Source organism: Arvicola amphibius, chromosome X (genome assembly GCF_903992535.2).
Source record: "Arvicola amphibius chromosome X, mArvAmp1.2, whole genome shotgun sequence".
NCBI classification, from domain to species: Eukaryota; Metazoa; Chordata; class Mammalia; order Rodentia; family Cricetidae; genus Arvicola; species Arvicola amphibius.
The window spans coordinates 106,147,035-106,170,803 of NC_052065.1; the positions used below are offsets into that span (position 1 = coordinate 106,147,035).

The 23,769-nt window shown below is 36.6% G+C and overlaps 1 protein-coding gene across 3 annotated transcripts in view; it reads left to right on the forward strand.

Moving 5' to 3' along the window:
• Positions 1–23,769, forward strand: part of Tenm1 (teneurin transmembrane protein 1) — a 572,293-nt gene that overhangs the window by 470,164 nt on the left and 78,360 nt on the right. For 2 of the 3 annotated variants that reach the window (XM_038316304.1, XM_038316306.1), the window contains exons 21-22: positions 2,130–2,150; positions 7,258–7,490. In XM_038316304.1, coding sequence (XP_038172232.1) covers positions 2,130–2,150; positions 7,258–7,490 — 254 coding nt within the window. The remainder of the gene's footprint in view (positions 1–2,129; positions 2,151–7,257; positions 7,491–23,769) is intronic. The other variant, XM_038316305.1, reaches the window with a different exon arrangement.

Genomic DNA, 23,769 nt, shown 5'->3' on the forward strand with positions numbered 1-23,769 from the left:
CGAGTACCTTGGAAAGATGAGTTTTCAAGAGAGTTGAATCCATTTTAGCAGAAAATTTCAAATAAAATAATTCTATATCTTTTTTTCTTCCTGGACATTCAAAGAAAAAGAACATTTTCTGGTTTTTATAAAAAGGTTTATTATCTTCATGTCTTCAAAGTGACCTAAGGGCCAGATTTAAAAGGATTTTAAAATTTAAATGACTATTTTTCACAGTTGATTATAGCCTTTTATTTCCAGGCAAACTTGACCTAAAGTCAGGCCTGCACACAGATTGAACCCCTCATATGAGAAATATCCTACCACGTCACCCAGTGAAACATCCAAGGCAATACCTTGTGTCAAGAAGCTATTAAATGAAGTGCTTACAAAACGTTCTGCTTCTTGGTGGCTGACAATTCTGTTTCACCCACCCCAGTTGCTCTTTGCAACAAAGATGGCTGGAAGACATAAGGCTTTAATAGTTGATGTGCATGGTATTTTATTGAAGCCGTTTTCATGCAGCAGTTTCAGTGCTAAGGACATTCTCTTGAGGGCTAAGGGAAAGTCCTCAATTTTTAAATTCTTTGAAGATTTCATACATTAATACAATTTATTTCAGTCGTATTAATCTACAATTACTTCCTTACAACTTCCACTAGTACCCCCAAACCGATCTCCCTCCCAACTTAATGTTCCCTTTTGTTGTTATTGTTAATAATTCCTGAGTCCAATTAGTGCTGCTCATATGTATGTGTGTATATATATATATATATGTATATATATATATATATATATGGCCATCCACTTGTATATAGGCAACTCACTAGGAACCATGTTCCCCAAGGATAATGACTCTTCCTCAACCAGCAACCATTGGCTGGAAATAACCCTTCTGCCAAAGGTTAGGCTTCAGGGGACCCTCTCCAATTTGTACTGGAAGTGTGTCTGACTGGATATGGTACAAGTCTTGTGCATGTAACCACAGGTGTTGTGATTGATGTGTACAGCAGCCACATTATGTCAAAAGTCTGCATATCCCAGTTCTCCTCATCCATATGCTCTGACATTCTTTGCCCATTCTTCTGTGATGTTTCTGAAGCCTTGGATGACTCATCCATAAGCTGATTGCTAATAGTCACCTATTCTTGGTACTTTGACCAGATATGAGTCTTTGCAATATCTACTACCCACTACAGAAAGAGGCTTCTCTTACCAAAATTGACAGCAGAACATTCTATGGATATACACATATATCTAGAGGGAAGTTTGATGATGTGACCATTTAACACAACAACTGTAGCTTCCCCCTTAGGGCCTATGATCTCCTAGTCATGAGCCTTTGAGCAGCTTACTTTATCAGGCATGACATCCTTCCTGTGGAACAAGTCTTCTATTCGATAAGAATGTGATTGGTTACCCCATAATTGTAATAGCACTATGACAGCAATGGGCACATCCTGCCAGGCAGGTCAGTACTGTGGCATGCAGAGAAAACTCCCATACTTTTTGTAATGTTTTCAATAATATGTGCACAGATATCACTACCTTATCTCTGAGGTAGATCCAATAACTGGCTTAGAGTTGAGTTTGCGGGTGCGTGTCCAATATGTGTCTTGATAGAAGATGTGGTGGCTTTACATTTCTGTAGTCAGGAATATCAAACTAAAATTTAGAATGTTCCTTTGCAGCAGCTGCTTTTTCAGTCACAAGCCTAATGGTTCTTAAATTTTAACTCTACATCAGAATCGTCAGCTGAATTTATTAAAAATAAAATCCCCAATCACTACTTCCCCATGTCAGAATTCTGGTTTCATAGGACAAGGAAGAGCTCTCAGAAACTGCACATGCACTGGAATTCAATGGTCCCGATGCATATGCCCAGGAAGAAGCTTTATTTATTGTCTTAGAACTGTACCTGCCCACCAAAGCAAAACATGTAACCACCTTGATGGCATCTTATAAGGAAACCATAGAAGAAGTGAGTCAACTTTGGCTTCCCACTGACTAAATGATCCCAGTGCAGTCTCTCTAATTGCCACAAGCTGAGTCAGGAATTGATGTGTCTGCTGAGATTTTGCTTGTTGAATGATACTGATGACTCTCTATTTGTTTTCACTTGCTACTCATGGATACCTTGTGCACCATAGAAACAGAGATACCAGACATAGGTAAGCAAATAACACAGCTGCCTAATGACCCTCTTTCCTAAGAAACCACCCTCGAATATGTACAAATAGGGAATGTTTGCTTCTTAAATAAGGTTAAAGAAATAGTATAAAAGTGAATTTGGAAATGATGTGCCGGTAAGTATATTCTCAAAAAAGGTCAGTATATTCAGGAGTAATTTAAGAAAGGAAAAGAATATTCAGAAAAGAAAATAAGATAAATGAGAGTGACAGATCAGTTTGGCATGAGAAAGTAAGGCCAAAAGTCTCATTATGTTTCCCTAAGGTTATACCACAAATGAGCCCATAAGTTCAAATCAGTTTAATGTCTTTAAGTTGCAAATATTTTTTTCTCACAAGGCTCAAAAGTATAGTTGTCAATTATATCAAGAGACAATGACCATAATGACCTTTTTTAAGACAGTTGCTTTTTGTATTTGGTAACTATCTTTAATAACATCGTTTTCCTTTCATATAACTGTGTTCTACTTCCTCTCACCAAAGGAATTAACTGAAAAGCTCCAAACTGACCATTTACTGACAATGGCAGATAGCATTGAAATTAGCGCTGGGGATTTCTCCTCATTGTTGCACTGCACGTTGTCATAACTACTCAAAATTTCTGAAATTTCAAAGGGGAATGTGGAATTCTTTCATTCCCAAGTGCCAGTTGTCTTCAAAATAGCACTAGTAGGGTTTGGAATATGGATTGTATTTGGGAAAGGCCTCTTCCCAAATGCTATTGAACAAAATCAGCCTTGCAACTTTGGCATAGCTAATTGTTTAAGAAAATTCAGTTGGTTGCCAATTTGCTTACTATTGTGTGTTCATAATTATAAGTGTTAATTCTCCATTTTAAAAAATCTATGTCACTTTAAGTAATATGGATGAAATGATCACTGGTAACTTGAAGATCAAAGGCTTGAGTATAAAACTAGCTAGAAGATGGCAGAGTAGGTCTAACACCTAAATTGCAAAAGAAATCCTCTGTCAAATTGATATGCATTTAGTCATGTTGGGGTAAAGCAAATAGAAATGTAGTTTCAGCAAGTTTGCATGTTTTCAGAAAGCAAAAAGAAATCATTGTCAATGGAGCTAAAGTGTACTTGGGAAATGGTATGAAATGGTAGGAAATTGCATATCAATATAAGGTATTTTCTGTCAAGAAAATAACAACATTAATCAAATTTTATTTTGATATGTTGGACTACTCCCTTTTCTCAAAACCATACACAAATTTGAAGAAGAGCCTTGATGAAGAAAATACATCAAGTTACTCAGGAAAATGTGAGAACACAGATTGTCTTTTCCACTTGCACATCAAGAGTGTTCTGTTAGCATTTCATATATACAGTCACATGGGATCCAATCTAATCTTAGTAAGGGCACAAAACTGTTAGTGACCTTGGGCAAGCCCCTTATGGTGCTGGGTTTCCCCAGCTGAAATTTGAGGTGAATACTAATTCTAACTTAGCTTACAGGGACATTGGAGATATTCAATAATGAATGAATGTAATGCATTCCAAACTACTTTTGTGTGAATAACATTTCTCTTGGAAAAATAGCCCATGGTCCCTACCTAAACAAAGCATGATTAATCTGGCACAGTTGAAACTGCACAAATTGGATACCAAAGTATTAAAGGTTATTTCCAGAAAAGGTTGCAACCCATCCTTTACTCTAGGAAAATCTCAGTATGTTGAAGAAATATTATTCTGAAAGTAAAAAAAAAATGAACTAAAGACATAAAAAGTTTTACTCACCACCTATTTGAGAAATCTTTGCTGTAGAGATGCTTTGGGGGTAGAGCTGCCAAATCATTTTGGAATCTGGTGGTGCACTTTACAATTTACATATAGCACCTCTTATGGTGGTTCCAGGGTTGAAAAAGTCCCTGAAATCTACTGAGTTATGTTACTCAAAGAAGGTAAGTAGAAAAAAAAGTCCAACTATTCCAACTGAATCTGATTTTCTTCCAGTACAAACTGAGTTTCAAGTTATCATTTGCCAACTTTATAATTATTAATGTACATAAATATGCTTAGAGGGCAATTGCAATTAAGAGAATGTCAATTCTTAAAAGATCTCTTTCTTCTGACAAGACTCTCCCCTCCACTTTCTTTGGCTAAGTACCCAAAACCTGAACTCTTTTTCTTGCCTTATTTTTATGCCATACACTCCAGTTCTTGTTCAGAACTTACTGAATACTGACCTTTTAAGGTGCTATTGGACATCAAGGGCAGAGAGATGGATATGGTCTTTGTATGTAGACAGGTCACAACGTATTTAGGAAGAGAGTTACATGCAAAGATAATACTTAGAACCATCAATCCAGTCTTGCTTTTTAATACCATTCCCAAATAATAGTAACCATTGTTTTTCAAGAAAGACTGGTTCTGGTATAATGGAAGGAAGGATTTAAGATGAGTATAGAACATTCTTGCAGTGCCAGAAGTAATTAAGTCTTGACATTATCATCATCATAACCATAATAATAATAAACATTTATGGATGCACGTTAAAGGTGCATATAATCCGAGAAAGAGTTCTTAGTGGTAGCAACTGGGACAACATAAAATAGCATTGGATTTCATTTGCTGCAAGCATAAAATAAATGTCTGTGGAGCCCATACTGATATTTTAAAAAGCTCATACTTTTATTAAAAAATGAAAAATATAAATCACCCATCCAAAAATTATAATTTATGTGATGATCTACTCTCAAGGGTGTGGGATGTAATTCCTGATAGCTTAAGTCTTCTCTGTGGATAATTATGTCCCTCCAGGAAAGACAATAAGGAATGCTTTTTATAGTAAGGAAAAATGGCTCTCCCAGGATGTTGCGATCAAGCTGGTCAGTGATAAATTTTGTTGATTGTTTACAATGTAGGTGGGATTTGGTGAAAATGAAACTTTTCCATCAAAACTCTATAATTCCTATCTGAGAAGTGTATTAGACAAATTCCTGTAAAGGAATTTCCTGTAGAATAACTGACAAATGGTCTTACAACTGGTAAGGTCATCAAAACCAAGGAAAGTCCAAGAAAATGTCATGGGTCAGAAGAGCCTAAAAAGACATGATGACTAAATGTAATTTGCTGTCTTGAAATGGGAAAATTATCTTAGAATAATAATAATAATAAATAATAAATAACAATAAACTAAGGGAATTAAATAAAACATAGACTTCAATTAGTAATTTAAAAACACTAATACAGTATGATAGGTATTCCTACATCACAAATTCCTCTTCTCTGATCATTTCTCTCCCTTTTCACATTTTCTGTACTAATACGTGACTTATGAGAGTCACACCTTGTTTACTTATCAGTCTACTTGACTAAGCTGCGAGTTTGATGAAGAAAATGGTTGTATCTTATACACAAGTTGGCCTTTATCCCATAGCACAGTTCCTGAGCACATTTCAGGTGTTTAGAAGATGTATTTTAATGAATCAATAAACAAGCACACGACATAGAAATGGCACCGTGAATGCTCCAGTAAGAGAGGATGTGTGCTTGAACTAGCAGAGATAACGGGAAATACTGGAGAAGTTAGTAAGGGGAAAGAAACAAGAGCATGATGTTCCATAGACATGAGAAATTGTAGAAAGGAGTTGAAAAAGAATGATATCTTGCTTCTGGCACAGGGAGTAGGTACTAAGTAGAGTTCTCAGCACTAAATGTATTAGAAATAAACATGAAATGGTTGCCTTCCTGCTAATTCTCACAGTTCATTAGACTGGGGAACACTCATACTTAAACAAGACATTTAATTTGTATGTATTTTTCCTAAGCATTATGCAAATAACCCAATGTAGAAATTTAAGGAAGGCTTCCTTCATGAGAAGCTGCCTGGGTAAAGACACTAAAATCATGTGAAAATAGATGAGGTAGAAAGGGTTATTATACTGCATCAAAAAATTTACAACATCTCTAACTATAGAAGTGGTCAGGATAATTATGAAGACACTATGAAAAAAATGAATACAATTTCAAAAACACCTTCTAAGTGACATACAACAGAGGTGAATCTATGTACCCAACCATGTGACTATGTATGCTGGTTAATTTTTGCCAGCATGACACAAACTAGAGTCACTTGGGTGGAGGTAACCTCAACTAAGAAACTGCCTCCATCAAACTGCCCTATGAGCATATCAGTGGGGCATTGTTGTGATTGCTGATTGGTGTGGGTGGGCCCAGTCCACTGCATGCACTGTCACACCTGGGAAGGTCATCCTGAGTAAGTAGTATAAGAAGTAAAGCCTAGTAATCCATGGAGAGCGAGCCAGTAAGCAGCATTCTTCATGGTCTTTGATTAAGTTCCTACCTCTAGTTTCCTGCCTTGAGTTCCCATTTTGGCTTCACTAAATGGTGGACTCTAACCTATAACGGATAATAAACCCATTCTTCCACAGTTATGCTTAGTTCATGGTATTTATCATGGCAACAGCAACAAAGAAAAAAACTCGACTGTCATGATTATACTTTAGAAATGTTAAATTTCACCAGTGTCTGACAGAAGGGAAAGTGTGTAGAGAAGCGTTGCTCACTTCAAAGAGGGAATTTGGAACTTTAATGGTTTTCTCTTAGACACGGCCCTCCAAGATCAATAGTCCTCTAGTTTGAAACATGCCTTGTAATCGACAACAGACACCTAGGAAGATGGCAGTGTCCCGAGGGGAGGCAGAAAGACCAAAAGACCGAGGAGCAATTTGATGAGAGATGGGTAAGGACATGAAAACAAGAATTGTGTTAAATTCGGTGAGTTCAAGGTGACCTTGACACAAGCAAACACCCAGCTGGTAACTGGATGACAGAATAGGAAAAGCAGCTCCTGAGATATTTTTCTCTGTTTCTTTCTATTCTCGATGGACAGTAGCAAAATGTCAGCATCATTATAGGTTAGCTGGATGATTTGGATTCTCTCATACCTAGACCCATTATTAGAAAAACAAATACATGTCTAGACCCTTGGTACAAACACAGGAGGATACATCAATTCTTTCATCTATTAAAATATTTTTCCGCTTGTGACAAAAGACAGACTCCAAGGGTACATGTTGAACAAATTGCTTTTAATGACTTATTTTTTTCCTCTTCCCTAGCACAAGCCCTGCACACAAGTACTATCTGGCTATGGACCCTATGTCTGAATCACTCTACCTATCAGACACCAATACTCGGAAAGTCTACAAACTGAAATCTCTTGTGGAAACAAAAGATCTGACTAAGAATTTTGAGGTGGTGGCTGGCACAGGTGATCAGTGTCTTCCCTTTGACCAGAGTCACTGCGGAGATGGTGGAAAAGCCTCAGAAGCATCATTGAACAGCCCTCGAGGTAAAATAAACAGAAATTCATTCCTCAATTGACTATAAATTTTGTTTGATGTCACCAAATCTAAAAGCTCTTGTCATACTGTGTCTATCTCAACATTCTTCCTCTCACAGAAAGCTTTTCCAGACTCTATCACAGAAGATAGGTACATCAAGGCAAAATTTTAGATGATATGCATTAGTTAGTATGATCATAATTGTTATCAAATGATTGATATGATTTTAGTGTGGTTAGCAAATAACTACTGCCCAGGGCCACTGAAGTGCCTCTCAAGATTTCTAACCTGTACTGGGTGCTGTTTTCTGGGAACTCCACACAATCCAGCACTTAAGGAGTTAACTGGTCCCAGTCTAGAGGCTCCACTCTCTTGCTTCTGCTCTGTGGCCCCTGCATTGGATCTAGGGAGGTCTGTTCCCAACTTCTACCACTGTCAGAAATGCTGAATATCTCACAGCATCTCTATCTTTTGCTTAACAACCATTAATGAGCCTTTCTTCCTTTAAAGTATCTAGATAATTTTTAACCTATTTTTATTTTTCTTTTTACTTAAATCAACTCTGGAATAAAAGATTCCAATTGTTTCACTTTTAGTAGGAGTTTAGCCTTATTAAAAAAAAAACTTCACCAACAATGGCGATGGGCTTGGTCTCTACGACATGGACGGGCTCTGTGTGAGCCTTGTCAGTTCGGTTGCTCACCTTCCTGGACCTGGGGGGAGTTGGGAGGACCTTGGACTCAACATAGTGTAGAGAACCCTTATGGTTGTTTGGCCTCAAGAGGGAGGGAGTGGGGGTGTGGGTGGAGGGGAGGGGAGGGAAGTGGGAGGAAGAGGGGAGGAGATGGCAATTTTTAATAAAAAATAAATAAACTGGAAAAAAAAATAAAAAAAAACTTCATTTCCCTATCTTGTAGAACCAACCTTTACCTCAATTGCCTGTAGTTTAATGAATATGTATGTGTCTCCCAATTAACTTTATAATTTCATAGTACTCAATCATATGTCCACCTTAGACTACTAAATTTACAGATGGTCTGTCATCACGTATCATCTAGCTCATCTTCTTAATTATTGAGACATTCTTGGTTCTTTCTCTTACGTTTTTATAGATGCATGTGTACATATCTATTTTAGTGAATTTTACAAAGTATCCATTTCACTGGATTTCATAAACCCAGCATTGAGTATTAAACATAATACACCTTTGTTGCAGAAAATACAAAGGGAAGAATGAAAATATTTTTAATTAAAATCAGCATACACTTACCACATAGAGAAAATTACCATTAACATTATAGTATTTATATTTTTGAAATTTTTATGTGTAGCATATATTTTATTTCTCTCAGAGTAGATTCATAATATATATACTGTCATTCTTTAATGTATTATAAATACCTTTCCATGACAATAAATACTGTGAGGCCAATGTATTTAATTTGATAGAAAGCCACTTACTATTTCAAATATTAAGAGATTATTCTATAGCCATTTGACATTTGCCGTACTGGAATTAAATTCCAACTACTATGATAGTTCAAAGTATTCAGGTTCTTCAACTACAATTTCTCCATTAAAGCCCTTCTGGCCAACCCCAGCTCATTAAAGATGAATTTCTTAAATAGTATCTACAGTCTTAAATTAACACTAGGTTATGTTTTTGCCTTCTTTTGCTTCTTAGTTCCTTCATAAATAGATTTTTTTCTATAAAATGTTGCAAAGAGAAACTGCATCTAATAGTTTATAAATTTACCCATCCCCTACCTACTCTGAACATGATGTAGAATCCATCAAATTTGTTTATTTTATAATTGATCAATTAAATAACTCTTACTTATGCCAGGTATTCCCTAAGGGAATGTAAATGTCCCAAGTATTATAGTAAAGTGTTTCTTCTTCTCTGTGCCAACTCCTATTGCATCCACACACTGGGACCACGATAAATATTCAAGAAGTAAATGAATAACTCAGGTGCAACATATAATCAGCTCATCTTTCAAGAAAATATATCAGGTTGGGTCTTACATTTTATATTGATTTAAAACTCTTGTGAGTATTATAAAGATTTCTGCATACGCAATAAGGAGGAATCAGGCTTGTATTGTGCCTAAAATCGACATCCTCCTGAGTCTCTGCTAGTCTGCAAACCACTCATCTCACCTACTACGTTCAGCCTGCCACATAGAGAATGATTATTTCTGCTTTTCCAAATAAAGCAAAGAATTGGTTTGCTGTAGTTTTCCTGCTTGAAAAGCAGCAATAAGAGCACTGATTAGCAGGATTTGCATGAACTCTTGAAGTATCAGTAATTAGAACACCAAAAATTATACATCTATTAAAGCTAATATCAAACTTAGTTCTTCTTTTTGTCATATCTACTAGTATGTTTTCATTCATATTGATTCACGCAACTTCCTTTACCCATATGGCCTTTGCCATAGTCTAAACTTTCAAAGCAGCCCTGAGTACATCAGGCACAGACAGACATCTGATTGTCTGAACTTACCTGAACAACATTTACACACTGTTCTTGAAGCTGAGGTTTACAGTATTTGTCCAGATACAAGGAGTGAACTGGAATACTTAAAGAGGTGAAAGTTATGGTATATACTATGTAGGTATGTACCATATCCTTTGACCGTGGAAACAATGTTTGATACCACTTAGATTGTAGTGGAATGTCAGTACACACATCAGTCACTTTAAACATCCTGGTGAGAAACTCAAGGACCCAGCTGCAACTCCCATCTCCATACTGAACCTAGACATACTCAGCTGTCAGTGACTCCGAAGTTTGAGTCTTACATGGAATGCTATAGGGCAGTTTCGTAAACTTTTTAGAAGGAAAATTCATGCATGCAAGAAGTTATTAAATTACAGTGTGTAAATTGAGAAAAGAGTATGACTAATTGGCAATTTCGTCTTTGAAGTTTTCCTGCATACTCTTTGTCTCTCAATAAAGTGTTATTTGTTTGTAGTTTTGCTATACGATTGTCTGCCATGTGCACCAGCTCCTTCTTGCCACTCCTTTGGAAGACAGCAACTGTTTAATGGATTGCTTTAAGGAGAGGCTTAAATTTTTCCCCTTACACTGAAGCTCATAAAGAAAAGCTGTAGATCAGTAGAAAATGGAAATGTACATCTGGGAATACCATTTCTTGGTTAGGAAAGAAAGCTTACTCTAAGACGGAAGTTCTCATCCCACATAGGTTAGCATATCAGCTATCATGCATACAAGATATTTACATTACAATTCATAACAGTAGCAAAATTACAGTTAGGAGGGAGTAATGAAATTTATGATTGACGGTTACCACAATATGAAGACCTATATTAAAGTTTTGCAGCATTAGGAAAATTGAGATCCACTGCTCTCACACTTTAACAAGCAACATATTGCAATTTTATGCAGACATTCCAACATTTCCTTAACTACTCAAGGTAAGGCTAGGAAATGTTGATCAGCAAAGCAGCTCATTAATTTTCTGAACCTATTCTAAAACCAAGTTGAAATATAATGCATTTTGAGATCCCTGTGCTAAAGTCGGAGTAAATTATTAAATCCCATCAAAAGCCTACGAATCAAAGTTCAGAGATCAGAAGGTGTGTTCCATTTCACTTTGCTTTGTTCATTTGTTTGTGTTTGTGAGAAATGGCAGCCAATTCAGAATTCCAGGCTAGAGAGTCTGAATTTCCTTGATTCATCCATATAATGACCATGTTCTCCTTGAATGGCTGTACAAGTCACTATCCCTTACCATGGTTCCCTTTCCCTTAACACTAAAATAGACAATAATGCCGTTAACTATTTTTGAGCCAACATGAATTTTAACACAGGATCAGGAAATTCCTCATGTCTACGTTGAAGAATTCAGAATCGTCTCATTTTGGATTCTAATGGAATACAGTAAAGATTGCTATAGCATTCAGAGAAACTACGTGTGTTATTCAGTTTGTACAGTGCTATGATTCCCATTGTACAAAAGGAAACTGAAACTCAGATAGGGCAAGAGATTTGCCCAGGATCACATGGTATGCAGGTAACAACCCAGAACTCAAACCAAGTTAGCCTCATGCATAAAACATCTTCTATGAAGAAGCCTACAATAGAACTATACCATATTCCACATCTTTGGACTAAAATTCAGGATCTCTGTGGAGGATACAAATTTGGGGAAATGCTTTGTAATCTAGCGACTTGTATTCCGCAGGAAAAAAATCTTTATCAGACAAGTAGTTTCCAGTTAAGTTTCATTTTCCTATTACAACACTTTCTCTAATTTTTAACTAATTATGTACTGATAGTGCACCATATAACATTTACATGGTCTGTAATGTAATTATTCAAATAAATCTCCAGGAAACCTTGTCACTTCTCTTTGGAAGATTCTGCAACTAGGAACTTCACCAAATTTTCCTTAAGGGACCAAGACAGGAAACCTTCATTTTATTAAATGTCCTGACTGCAGTAGTAACTACAAATTTTGTTTGAAGGAAAAACTGGAGCATCCTCAAATAGAATTTCATATGATAGTCCCTAGGTTCTTCTCCTGGAAAGAAACCTTTATCTCTTCCGATGTGATAAACTTTGATTTGAATCCCAATAACAAGAAACATTTGTCATTTAACTCATCAATACTTCAATGGGTTTCGCTAAGAAGAAGCTGAAGGAGCACCGTTCCCTAGCACTGTATATGAGTTTGAGTTGACTTTGAAAGATGCTTTTTAAACATGCATGGATGATGTCGTTGAAACTTAGGTTCCATTTATTATTTTTACTGCGACTTTCTTTAATTCTACAGAGAACTCAAACTAATGAGTCATGTAATAGATGACCAAGTACTTAAGCAAAATGTGAAATGGTACTAGGTAGGGTTATAAAACAAAATTGGTGACAGGCTGAATGCACTTGTGTTTTTCCAAGTAGATACAAAGGGTGAAGGATTGACAGGACAGGCTAAAATTTATCAATGACTTAATATGTTTCCTTAGACCTCACCACAGATTATATCTCTGTTTTCAAGTGTGTCTTTAAATAAATTGACCTCAGAAGTCAGCGGGGCTTAGGCAATATCCAGGTGAGTGTAAACAGTTTTTCCATGGAAGAGAAATAATTCTTGTCTTTACACCTTTATTAGGTGGCTTTAGGGTATTCATGACACTAGCTACATGATTCCTTTTAACTTTATGGGAAATTACAAAATCTGGATAACATAAAATCTAGAGACAATAGTTCCTTTCTAAATCTAGCTGAAGTACATTCCTAAGCACTATTCTTTCCTTGAGCATCTGCATACTATTCCCAAATGGCATATATGTGACTAATAAAAAGATGATAAGACAGTGACTTCTTACTGCCATCAGTGGGTGGTGTCTATAAGGAAGAGAACATAGTAGAGAAAAAGGAATTTGTTTTGGTTCTCCAGTGCAGTGAGGGCAGTAATGATTCTCGTACATTCCTTTAGTATATTATATGACTTCTTGGTCACAACCATTTGGAGGTATAAGAATATCCCTGAATAAAATTACAGACAAGCCACAGCATTAATAAAAAATGCTGTATTTAAGACTCTAAAAAATAATAAGTGTTTTCTAGTTTAAAAAATATTTCAGGGTAATAGCAGAAGGAAGGAAGTGAGTAAGGAGTTATGATCTTATCCTAGAGTCAAAAGATTTGAGCCAGGCAGTGGTGGCACATGCTTTTCATCCCAGCACTCAGGAAGCAGAGATAGGGGGATCTCTGTGAGTTCAAGGCCAGACTGTTCGATAGCGTGAGTTCCAGAACAGCCAGAGCTACACAGAGGAATCTTGTCACAAGAAACAAACAAAAATTTTGATACATGAATGGGCTTTGAATAAGAGGGAGAACAACAGGACCTAAACCCATATAAATTCAGAGACTGTGACAGCATCCACAAGATCTGCATAAGTTCAAACCTGACAAAATCCCAAGGACTGAGAAGGAGAAGTAGATGCAAAATACCACTCCTAACCAAAAAGTTATTTGGAACTGATATCTGCCGGGAGAGGAGAAATAAGTTTTCTCTAATGTTGTGCCACTGGCTACATCAACAATACTCCAGAACAGGCCCCATACCCGGAACAAGTTGAGAAACACAGAAGGGATTCCAGTGGAGTTTTTGTGGTCTTTTGTTTTATTTTTTGTCTTGCTGGGAGTTTTAATAGATTTGTTTGTTTTGTTTTGTTTTGAGAGAGAGAGAGAGAGAGAGAGAGAGAGAGAGAGAGAGAGAGAACATAAAGTTGGATGGGTGAGAAGATGGGGAGGATTTGGGAAAAGGGAAACAATAAGATCAAAATACAGTGTATCAAACATATTTTTAAATAAAATGGGAATAGGAGGGAGAGCAAAGATATAGCCCTAAGATTAGGATGAGGATAAGAGGTGCAAGAGTCATGAATCTCAGGGATTTCAAAGAAATATATCTTTTCTCTGAAGATGAGAGAATTAAAGTCAGGCATTGGGGTAAGTAAGAAAGATTTGAGAGAATCACTTAAATAAAAATCTGCTTTTTAAGTAATATCAACCGTCGGACATCTGTGGCAAAATTCCCAGGCACAGCTTGCAAGGTCCTTCCCATGTAATTTTGTTTTATCTAACATCCTTGTTAGGATTAGAAGCGGTTTATGAAAAATTTGTTTCACTGTCTTCAATTTTTGACAAACTACTATTTTTAACCCCCAATAATACTGTGATTTCTTTTAGCCACATGGTATTCTTCAATGTTTTTCTTTAGTCAAAACTTAGAAACCTAATAATTCAAAAGTTTGATAGAATGTGGAACATATGAAGAAATACCATGCAGCCATTAAAAAGGTATAGAAATCTATTATATTAATGGAGATTTCTTTCATCAACTAAGTTCTTGGTATCTTAGAATTTACAGGGGCTACTGCCGAGTACATTCAGTACCTGTTATCCATTCATACTAAGAGCTTAGCCAGTTTCTGTATACACTTGCTCTAATGTGTCTGCTAACAATGATGAAAGGAGTAGAACCTTGATTTGTGTGAGCAACTGTAACTTGAGGACTTTTCTGACTTGTCTGTTACGATTCAAAAGGCATAAGCCACTGGTAAAAAAAAAAGAGAGAGAAGTCGAGGATAGACTTGGCTTTGGCTAACTGCCTTTTCCTGTGTCATCTCTGCTTGAACTCATTGTTAAGTGTTCACGTTTTGTAAAGTCACAGAAGTTTTAGTAAATGACCTCTTTTTTCTGCATTTATTGTAACTCCCATGCATTTATCAATTCCATGAATATTATAATATTTTAGAGGACAAATATACTGATAACCACGCAGGTTCTAGAATTTAACTGAATTAGATATGAACCTTAGATCCTTCACTCTTGGGAAAGCTGTCTAACTTTTCTGAGCTACAAATTCCTCATCCTGAAAGTGAAAATACTAGTAGTACCCATGCAACTGATTTGTTCAATAAAGCAATAACAAAATAAAATATAAAAGCACCAAATAAATAAGCTGCCGAATGAAATATCTAGAATGGAGTGTGTACACAGTAAATATTACCTATAGTTCTGATCAGTGATGTTGCGTTGTTACTAATATTGACTACGGTAGCTGACAGTACACTGGAAAGGTTACTTTGAAAAGGGGTATGCTCTGTATCCTAGGGAAGGATGGAGCTACAAGAGAATCAGGAGTCAAGATGGGTTAGGATACAGTTGTTGCCTATGAATTGACTAAGTTCTGGTTTTCATTTGTGTTAGGTTATGCCCCACAAGTCACCTGTAGCCAGAATAATTCTCCCTTTTATTCACCATAGAATTCATTCTGCAAGAATTCTGTTCAGATGTAAACTTGAGTGCAGTGTAGCTCTACAGTGGGAAAATCTTGCAAGGAAGCATGTCTAAAGAAGTTGTCTGGGACAGCAGGATGTTATTTCATCATTAAAATACTTCATAGGAACTTGAGGGCATGAGTATGGACATGTTTAGGTAGACAAGATCACCCAAAGACAGCAAATAGGACGTACTCAAGACAACATGGAAAAGTCTGCTGCTAGATATCTGGTAGAATATCAGGAGAGTGGGGAAAGGTGGAGGAATAACAATGAAATAAATTCATCCATTGGTATCCATGAAGATGTCCGACTCTCTTATATCAAATGGCATAATATTTGCATGTGGTCTATGCACATTCTTGCTACCTTTTAAATAATCTCTAGATTACTTACAATATCTAATACAATGCAAATGCTATGTAAATGATTTAGGGAACGATAAAAAGAAAAAACTTGTGAACATTCAATTGCAGTTGAAGTTTCTTTTTAATATTTTCAATCTATAGTTAGTTGGATCCACGGGTATAGAATTCGCATATACAGAGAGCTGGCTGTACTTTATCTTCACAGCACACTGTCAAGAATGCAACTCATAATCCCCTCCATTTAAGACTGGAAGCATAGAACTATAATTATTTTTTTAATTTAAGATCACTACCCAAACTAATTTTACTTCTTTATCACAGCCCCTTGGTGTCATACATGTCCCGTTTGTCGACTTAAGAATCACCTCAACTGATTTCAAAGAAAACTCCCTGACCAAAAAATAAAATAATGACAGAAATCACACACTAACAAGCTGCAAATCATTTGAATCATATTTTGAGTGCTGTATTATGGTAACCTATAAATAACTAATTGCGTAAAATTGCTTTAGTAGTTTCTAGATGGCAGCTTTAATTAAAAGCACCAGAGACATTTAGAAGTTTAGAAATGGATGGCATGTAATTTGCCCTTTTACCAACCATAAAATGGTAATTAAGGAATTTGATTCACTTCTTCCTATTAAAAGTTTTATGAGAATAGCAAGTTCCTTCTAAATACAGTTTCTCTTCAGCAGAAGGTAGTAAGTTTGCTTTATCAGTCTTCTCCAGCAGGGTAAGATATTTTAATGTACAAATTCTTCAGAAGTTAATGAGGACATTTCCTTCCATGTAAAGTGTTTGTTTTTAAGGCTCTAAAACATGAACAAATGTTAGAGTTAAAACTTTGATCAAAGCCCCATCCAAGAGCAGTACAAAATGACCCTGTAATTGCATGTTTGCTGAATGTATGGGTTTGAGCATGAAATCAAATAAATGAAAACCTTGTGAGTCACAGTTTGGCGATTTCTGGAGGAATCTTCTATCTACAGTCCACTGATATTCCGGGGAATCCGAAATATTAACCTGTCAACAAAGGAAGCAATAATCAGATGGTGTTTTTTGGCTTCTAGAAATACTAAATACTAAATAAATGAACAGGTGTACACAGTAAAACTCTAACAACATAAAGTAAACCAAGACATCTTTCAAAATCTGTTGACTAATATCACCATGAGCTAAATCACAACTGAATATGGAGTCATAAAGTTTATTTTTATTTTTTAATTCAACAATTGATTGCATTTTGGGGCCACTTCATCCAAGGATTACAGATGGCACATACAAGAAAGGCAGCTGCCGTTTTGGTTTTAAATAAAAGAAAAGCAGGTTTTTACAAGTTATCTATGCAAGCAAAAAACTGATAAAGTGGGGGGATGGTTTAAATGTCTCCCCTTCTGCTTTTCTCTTGGTGCCTCCCTGCTGCCCACAGTTTGTCTCCCCTGGATATAAATATAACTTTGACTTCCTTCACCCCAGTCGGAAACAAATAAGCATAGAGTAGCATGATTTAATATATAGTATCTTCTTTAATATACTAAATGTTACCCTAAGCAGAGTATTTTCTAACTGATATTCTTCAGATTTTCTAGCAAATTGTGATTGAAAAGAAAAACAGACCTATTACTTATACTATTTCTCTTTAAGTATTTCTGTAGAAAGTGTGTGTCCCCATATTGTCTGCATCTAAAGACTGGTTATTTCCCCCACAAACCCCCACATGTTACTAACCTCTGAGGCATAATGAAAATACAAAATAACATCCAGTGATAAGTGCAGAACACAAAATGGCATTGAGTGTGTGCTGCTAAATCTGCAAAGGTTTGAGTGCAGTGTGGCTCTACAGTGGGAAAAGCTTGGAAGGAAGCATGTCTAAATATCTATGCTCACTGCTACACAAGGAATTGCAAGTCATTTTGATTTTATTATCTTTAAGTTTCTGAGAAGGGATGGAGATGTAGCGCATTTTCCTTATATGTACAGAGCTTTGGATCCAGCTACAGCCCACAAAACAACAGACATTTAATATTTTTTTACAAGTTAACAGAACACAAAGTATTATATTCTAATTAGTGGTTAGTTATAAAGTAAAATGCAGCTGTGCATATATGCCTAGCCACAGTACTGTAACATATATGCATAGCCACAGTACTGTAACATATATGCACAGCCACAGTACTGTAACACATACACACATGCATTATCCTGTCTTTGTTTTCGTGGATGCTAACACATCAGGAAAGAATATCACACCATAAAAAGTTGACAATGTGTTATTCTCCTCTGAGCATTTGAAAGAACACCCAATGAAGGTGTCACACCATAAGTCAAGGAAGAAATGTAAATAAAAAACCATTACAATCCTAGAAGTCTGATAGTAAAAGTATTTAGTTACATCTATTTTAAAAGAGTAGTATAAAGAACAAAGATTTTTCAGGGTTCCCCACTCTATGCTAAGACCAAGGTCCTCCCAACTCCCCCCAGGTCCAGGAAGGTGATCGACCAAGCTGAGAAGGCTCCCACAGAGCCCGTCCATGCAGAAGAATCAGAGCCCAGCACCATTGTCCTTTGCTTCTCAGTCAGCCCCCGCTGTTGGCCACATTCAGAGAGACGGGTTTGGTCGCATGATCCATCAGTCCCATTCCAACTGGAGTTGGTGATCTCCCATTAGTTCTGTCCCACCGTCTCCATGAGTGAACGCACCCCTCTCGTTCCTGACTTTCTCCCTCATGTTCTCGCTCCTTCTGCTCCTCATCAGGACCTTGGGAGCTCAGTCCAGTGCTCCAATGTGGGGCTCAGTCACCTTCCCAATCTGTCGCCAGCTGGAGGTTCCCTCACGGTCCTGACTTTCTTTCTCATGTTCTCTCTCCTTCTGCTCCTCATCAGGACCTTAGCATAGAGTGGGGAACCCTGATGGCTCCTTGGCCTTGAGAGGGAGGGAGGGGAGGTATGGGTGGAGGGGAGGGGAGGGAAGGGGGAGAAGGAGGGGAGGGAAGGGGGAGGAGGAGGGGAGGGAGGGGGGAGGAGGAGGGAAGGAGATGGAAATTTTTAAATATAAAAAAAAATAAACCATGAGAAAAATAAATAAATAAATAAATAAGCAGTAATGACCTGCAAAAAAAAAAAAAAAAAAGAACAAAGATTTTAAGTATTCTATAGTCTCATCATTGATATAGCTGAGCCTAAAGGTCTTGAAAAATATAAATGTAATAAGTCTCTATTGCTTGAAAGTTTGAACTATAGAGAAAAGTACAAAGAGAAACTTCTAAACTTGTTTTCCATAAACACAGCTCTCTAATATTAAGCCATTTTAGCAAATTGTTCCAAGTCCATCCACACCTATATGTTTTCCTTCACAAAAGAATGTATACTATTGTATTTATTTCCTGCCTAGCATATGATTTGTGGTACATCATATAATATTCACTGTTTTAACTATTTTGTATGTGCATTTATCAAACAATGCATACAGTCACATTCATGTGCTACAAGCACAGTTATCTATTTCTGATGTATATCTTATGGTGTCATATATCAAATCCAAAGTCTCAGACATACCAAACACAAACTGTGCTACAGAGTCCAGTTACATACAAAATCTTTTTATTGTTTGAGGATTTCATACATGCACATAATGTTTTTTGATCAAGTCTGTTCTCCTACTGCTCCATGTAAATAAAGTTTGGACATATAAAACTAATATTATCTATTATTTGTAGATATATGAATATGCAAAAATATATTTTAAAATGTATAAGAATGATACGCACTAATTTCAGAATAGTGATACCTGTAAGGGAAAAAGGAAAGTGGGTGGAAGACTGAAGTGGTGGTGATTCGACTGGATCCATGATGTTTTCTGTTTTCTGATGCGGGAACGAAATAGTGCCATGTGTTAAATTTGAGTGATGGGTGCATGGGTGTTAGTAGAATTGTGTCCTGACTCGGCTACCACTTGAAATGTTGCCCGGTTTTAAAACATTTTGAATCAAGAAGTGTGTTAGAAAACAACTTGAAAGTTTGTACCTGACAAATCCATTTCAAAAAGTATTTTATTTTGTTTTGTTTTAAACAAGGCTTATTTTTCTCTCAATAGAGATGGTAGTCAAAACATTTAGCAAGGTATGAGGCACAGGTAACAATAATTGAGAACATTTAAGAGCATTGGCCTTGAACTAGTGTCTTTAGAGCACTATCTGGTTACTAGTATTCATCTCTTATTAACTGAACTTATTGGATTTAAGGCTCTCCTGTTAGCTACAAGCTTACCAGCACTTTTCATAAATGCCCACACTCAGAGTTACCTAAATGGCTGACTGTGAACTTCCTGAAAAAAAAGCATCACTGTAATGAGTCAACTTTATCATTGACCAAAGTCCCTGTTTCCTCTGGAGTGAGTTCTGGCCCATTTACAGTTTCTCCCTGAGGAGTCACAGGATTAACCACTCAAATGTGAGGTTATCTTCCAGCCCCAAATATCAAAGCCTGGCCAAGAAGCTCCAATGTTATTTGCTCTATTTTTCTTCCAGTTTCATTTACTAGCTATTCCATTTGGTTTTTCAAAATCTTGTTAAAGTGTGTAATGGATTTCAGGGAAAGGAAGGTGGGTAGGTGGCCCAATTTTACCAGTATTTACTCAGGAAAGGCAGCTGATTATAACAGTAATTTCCCTGAGTGGCCAAGAACCATTTCTCATCTTGGAAGGCATCTCTAACCCAAGAAAATTAAAGCCATACTAACAGATTGACAAGTCTACTTTGTCCCTCCCCAAGCTAAAAATCTATCAGAATGGATTTTGCTAACACTACTACTACTGTTTACTTCTGTGGTCCTTTCTCTATCATCTTGAACAAAGTAAAATCAGAACCGCAGGAAATCTACTCCCCTGGCCCTATTTTAGGAATTCATCTCACAAGGTGCCTTTTCATCTTTTCTAAAATAGTAAAATGGGGATGAGGGCCATGTCTATGGAGAGTGAACCGAATAGGGGTTATGTTAGATGATATAAAAACTAAAGCTCATTAAGCAAAAAAAAGTTTGTAAAACCACAGGTTAAAATTTAATACCCTCTTTTTATTTTTAATGCTGAGCAGTATTTTATTTCCCAAGTCCAGTTTTGACATTAAGACTTTATTCAAAGAATCAGTTTGAATGTTTACAGGATGCTATCCAGATGTCACAGATGGCCCAAACCACCAGCTTGTGAACTGCACATAATCTGATCTTCTCTTGTTCCTAAAAAAAGTTAGAAATGTTTGGAAATTGAATTATGGAACCACTGCAGCTTCAAAATTTTTCATTTTTCCTCTGTTTGCTTTTTTATTTATAAGGCTCACTGTTATTAATTACTTTCTAATTGCTTATATTGTTCTATTTCTAATAAAGACCTGAGTCATTTATTCTACACACATACAAAGTCCTCCTTTATGCAGGAACTATGCTAATGCCAGTTATACAAAAGCCTCCTTGTTATCAGACCGATATCCAGAGCTGCCATCATCTTAATTAATACTTTCGATATATTTAATTGATTTCAATAAATACTAGTGCCAATAGCTCCACATTGCAATTCATAAGACTCTCACTGATTTTAGCTACTTTGGAAAATCAACATCATCATCCCAGTATATATTATTAGGAAAAGAAGCATGTGTTCTCTGAGTTTCACTTTTTGGTTGAGCTTTTCAAACAACAAATTCAAAAGTCTTCAAGAAAAAAAGGTATGGCCCTACCCTTATGCAGAATATAATCTGCTTGGGAAGACAGAAGATGACTCATTATATGATATCAACATTAAACGTTGCAAGGGTTCAAGAAATAATTAATATCTTAAGATTAAAAAAAGACAGTAGGGAAAATACGGAAAAGGCAGAGTAATCTGAAAGGGAGACTAGACAAAGGGATAAAGTAAAACTGAGAACTAGCTTCTAATCTTTATCCATAATAGGTTAAGTCAACTGGAAAAGGAAAAGGAATTCAAAGAACAAAGCAAAGGGGGAGAAAGTAAGTACCTGAGAATTAAAGGGTAACTGTAAAAGAGAAATAAAAGTATTTAGATCTTCCTGTGAGTACATGGATTTGTTACCAATGTCTTAATAACTATACAAGTAAAATGTATTATTGTGCTTGTTTCTTAGTTATTCGAATTGAAATTTGTGTAACCCAGGCTGGCCTTGATTTTGCTGTATGTGAGGCCGGATCCTCCTGCCTCTATATCAAAGAGCTGGGGATTACAGGCATATGCTACTAGGCCCAGTGTAAAATGTGTTCTTGGGTACAGTCAGAAATGTATCACATTCTTACTAATAGTGTAGGCTTTAGATTAGCAACTTAAAGTCATGTTGTACTCCAACCTTACCCACTTAGAATTGCATTATATACCTCTTCTAATAGGATCAGACAATTTCTACCATGCAAAAACACCATAAAAATTGCCAAGAAAATACCTTCATCAAGACATTTGCAAATATTAAAGTCAGTGTGTATATTGTAAATCATGTGACTAGCTGTGTGTTGCACCTTGACAGAAGACCAGAATTAGAACAGTAGAAAGAAGAAAGAGCATGGCAGTCTGAGAAAATGGTATGGGCCAAACAATGGGGATGGAAAAGTGGTGTGTTTCCGAGCTAACCTAGACTGCTTACTGCTTTGACTGGAATAATAATACAAGATGCTATTCAGGCTGATCACCACTGTCAGCCTGGAGCAGATGCTGACAGAATTACACACGGGGCTTCTGCCATCTAAGTCAAGCTATGCTGGAGTTGGCAATCATGTACTAGATATATACCACAGCATGATACCAGAAAACTGTTAATCAGAATCATAAATAAACATTAACATCCCTCGTGTTCACCTTTTGGAAAGATCTCACAGACAGGACAGCTGTTATCTTATTTGGCCTTTACAATAACGTGCTGACATGGGCAACTCGGCTATTATTCCTACCATTAGACAAAGATGAAAGGCTGAGCACTGGGAGCTTAGGTATATTGGTTCAAGCTGCAGCCTCACAGTCCGAATTCCCTCTTCCTTTCATATCACTCACGAACGTATCTGTGTGATTCAATTTAGAGAATGAAAGGGATAGAAATGGCCTGGGGATGACCAATCGAGATGAGACATTGGAAATGACAAGCATCTAGTTTCTTTCAATACTTTTTTACATAACCTTCTCGTGCCCAAGATTATCAAACCTGTAGATCAACTTGCCAAGGACTGGTGATGCACAGAGTTCTTTGGTTCATGAAACTGAATATCCTGAATATCTTACTTTAACTCAGCTGTCATATTTTATTTTGTTTGTTTAAATTTTATTGATTTTTATTGAGCTCTACATTTTTCTCTGCTACCTTCCCTGCCTTACATTTATTTGTGTATATGTGTTTGCACACACACACACATGCCACAGCACAAAAGAAAATTTCAGAAAGCACAACTCCCATCATTATGGGAGTTGGGTCTCTCTTTTTACCCCATATGGGCCTGAGAGATCCGTGTTAGATCAGCACAACTGCCTTTGTAACCTTAAGCAGTGGAGCCATCTTGCTGGCCCTCAGCTGTCATGTGTGTTTGCATATGTGTGAGACAGAGAATAAGAACGAGCCTACACATGCATGTTGTTCTTCTGGTTGCACATTATTGATTGAGCTCAAAATGATCTTCCTTAATGTCTCTTGAACTGTATTTAAATGGGTGAAAAATTGTATGCACACGGTGCTCATTACCTTGCCTTACCTCTTACAAATGGCTGACTACTGCTTCTGACAGAGCGAGCTTCTCTTCTGGAATTAGTTCCATTCACCAAGATGCATGGATGCTTGAAAGAATTTTATACAGGCTTTCTGTGTTGTTTTTGAGTGAACTCTAGCCTGCAAATAATTATCCTTTAAAAAAATCTTCATTTTCCTTTAGTTAGCCTACTTTTCTGAATAATAAGCACTATCATGTTACTGCTCCATATCCTGCTTTTACTGATCATTTGGCCAAGGTATTCTACATAGTTTGCTTTTTTTTATTAGAACATCTTGGTCATTCCCATACCTTGAGACTCATTTTCCCTAGAGTGAAACAACTGCGATTAGCTTTTTGCTGGTCCATT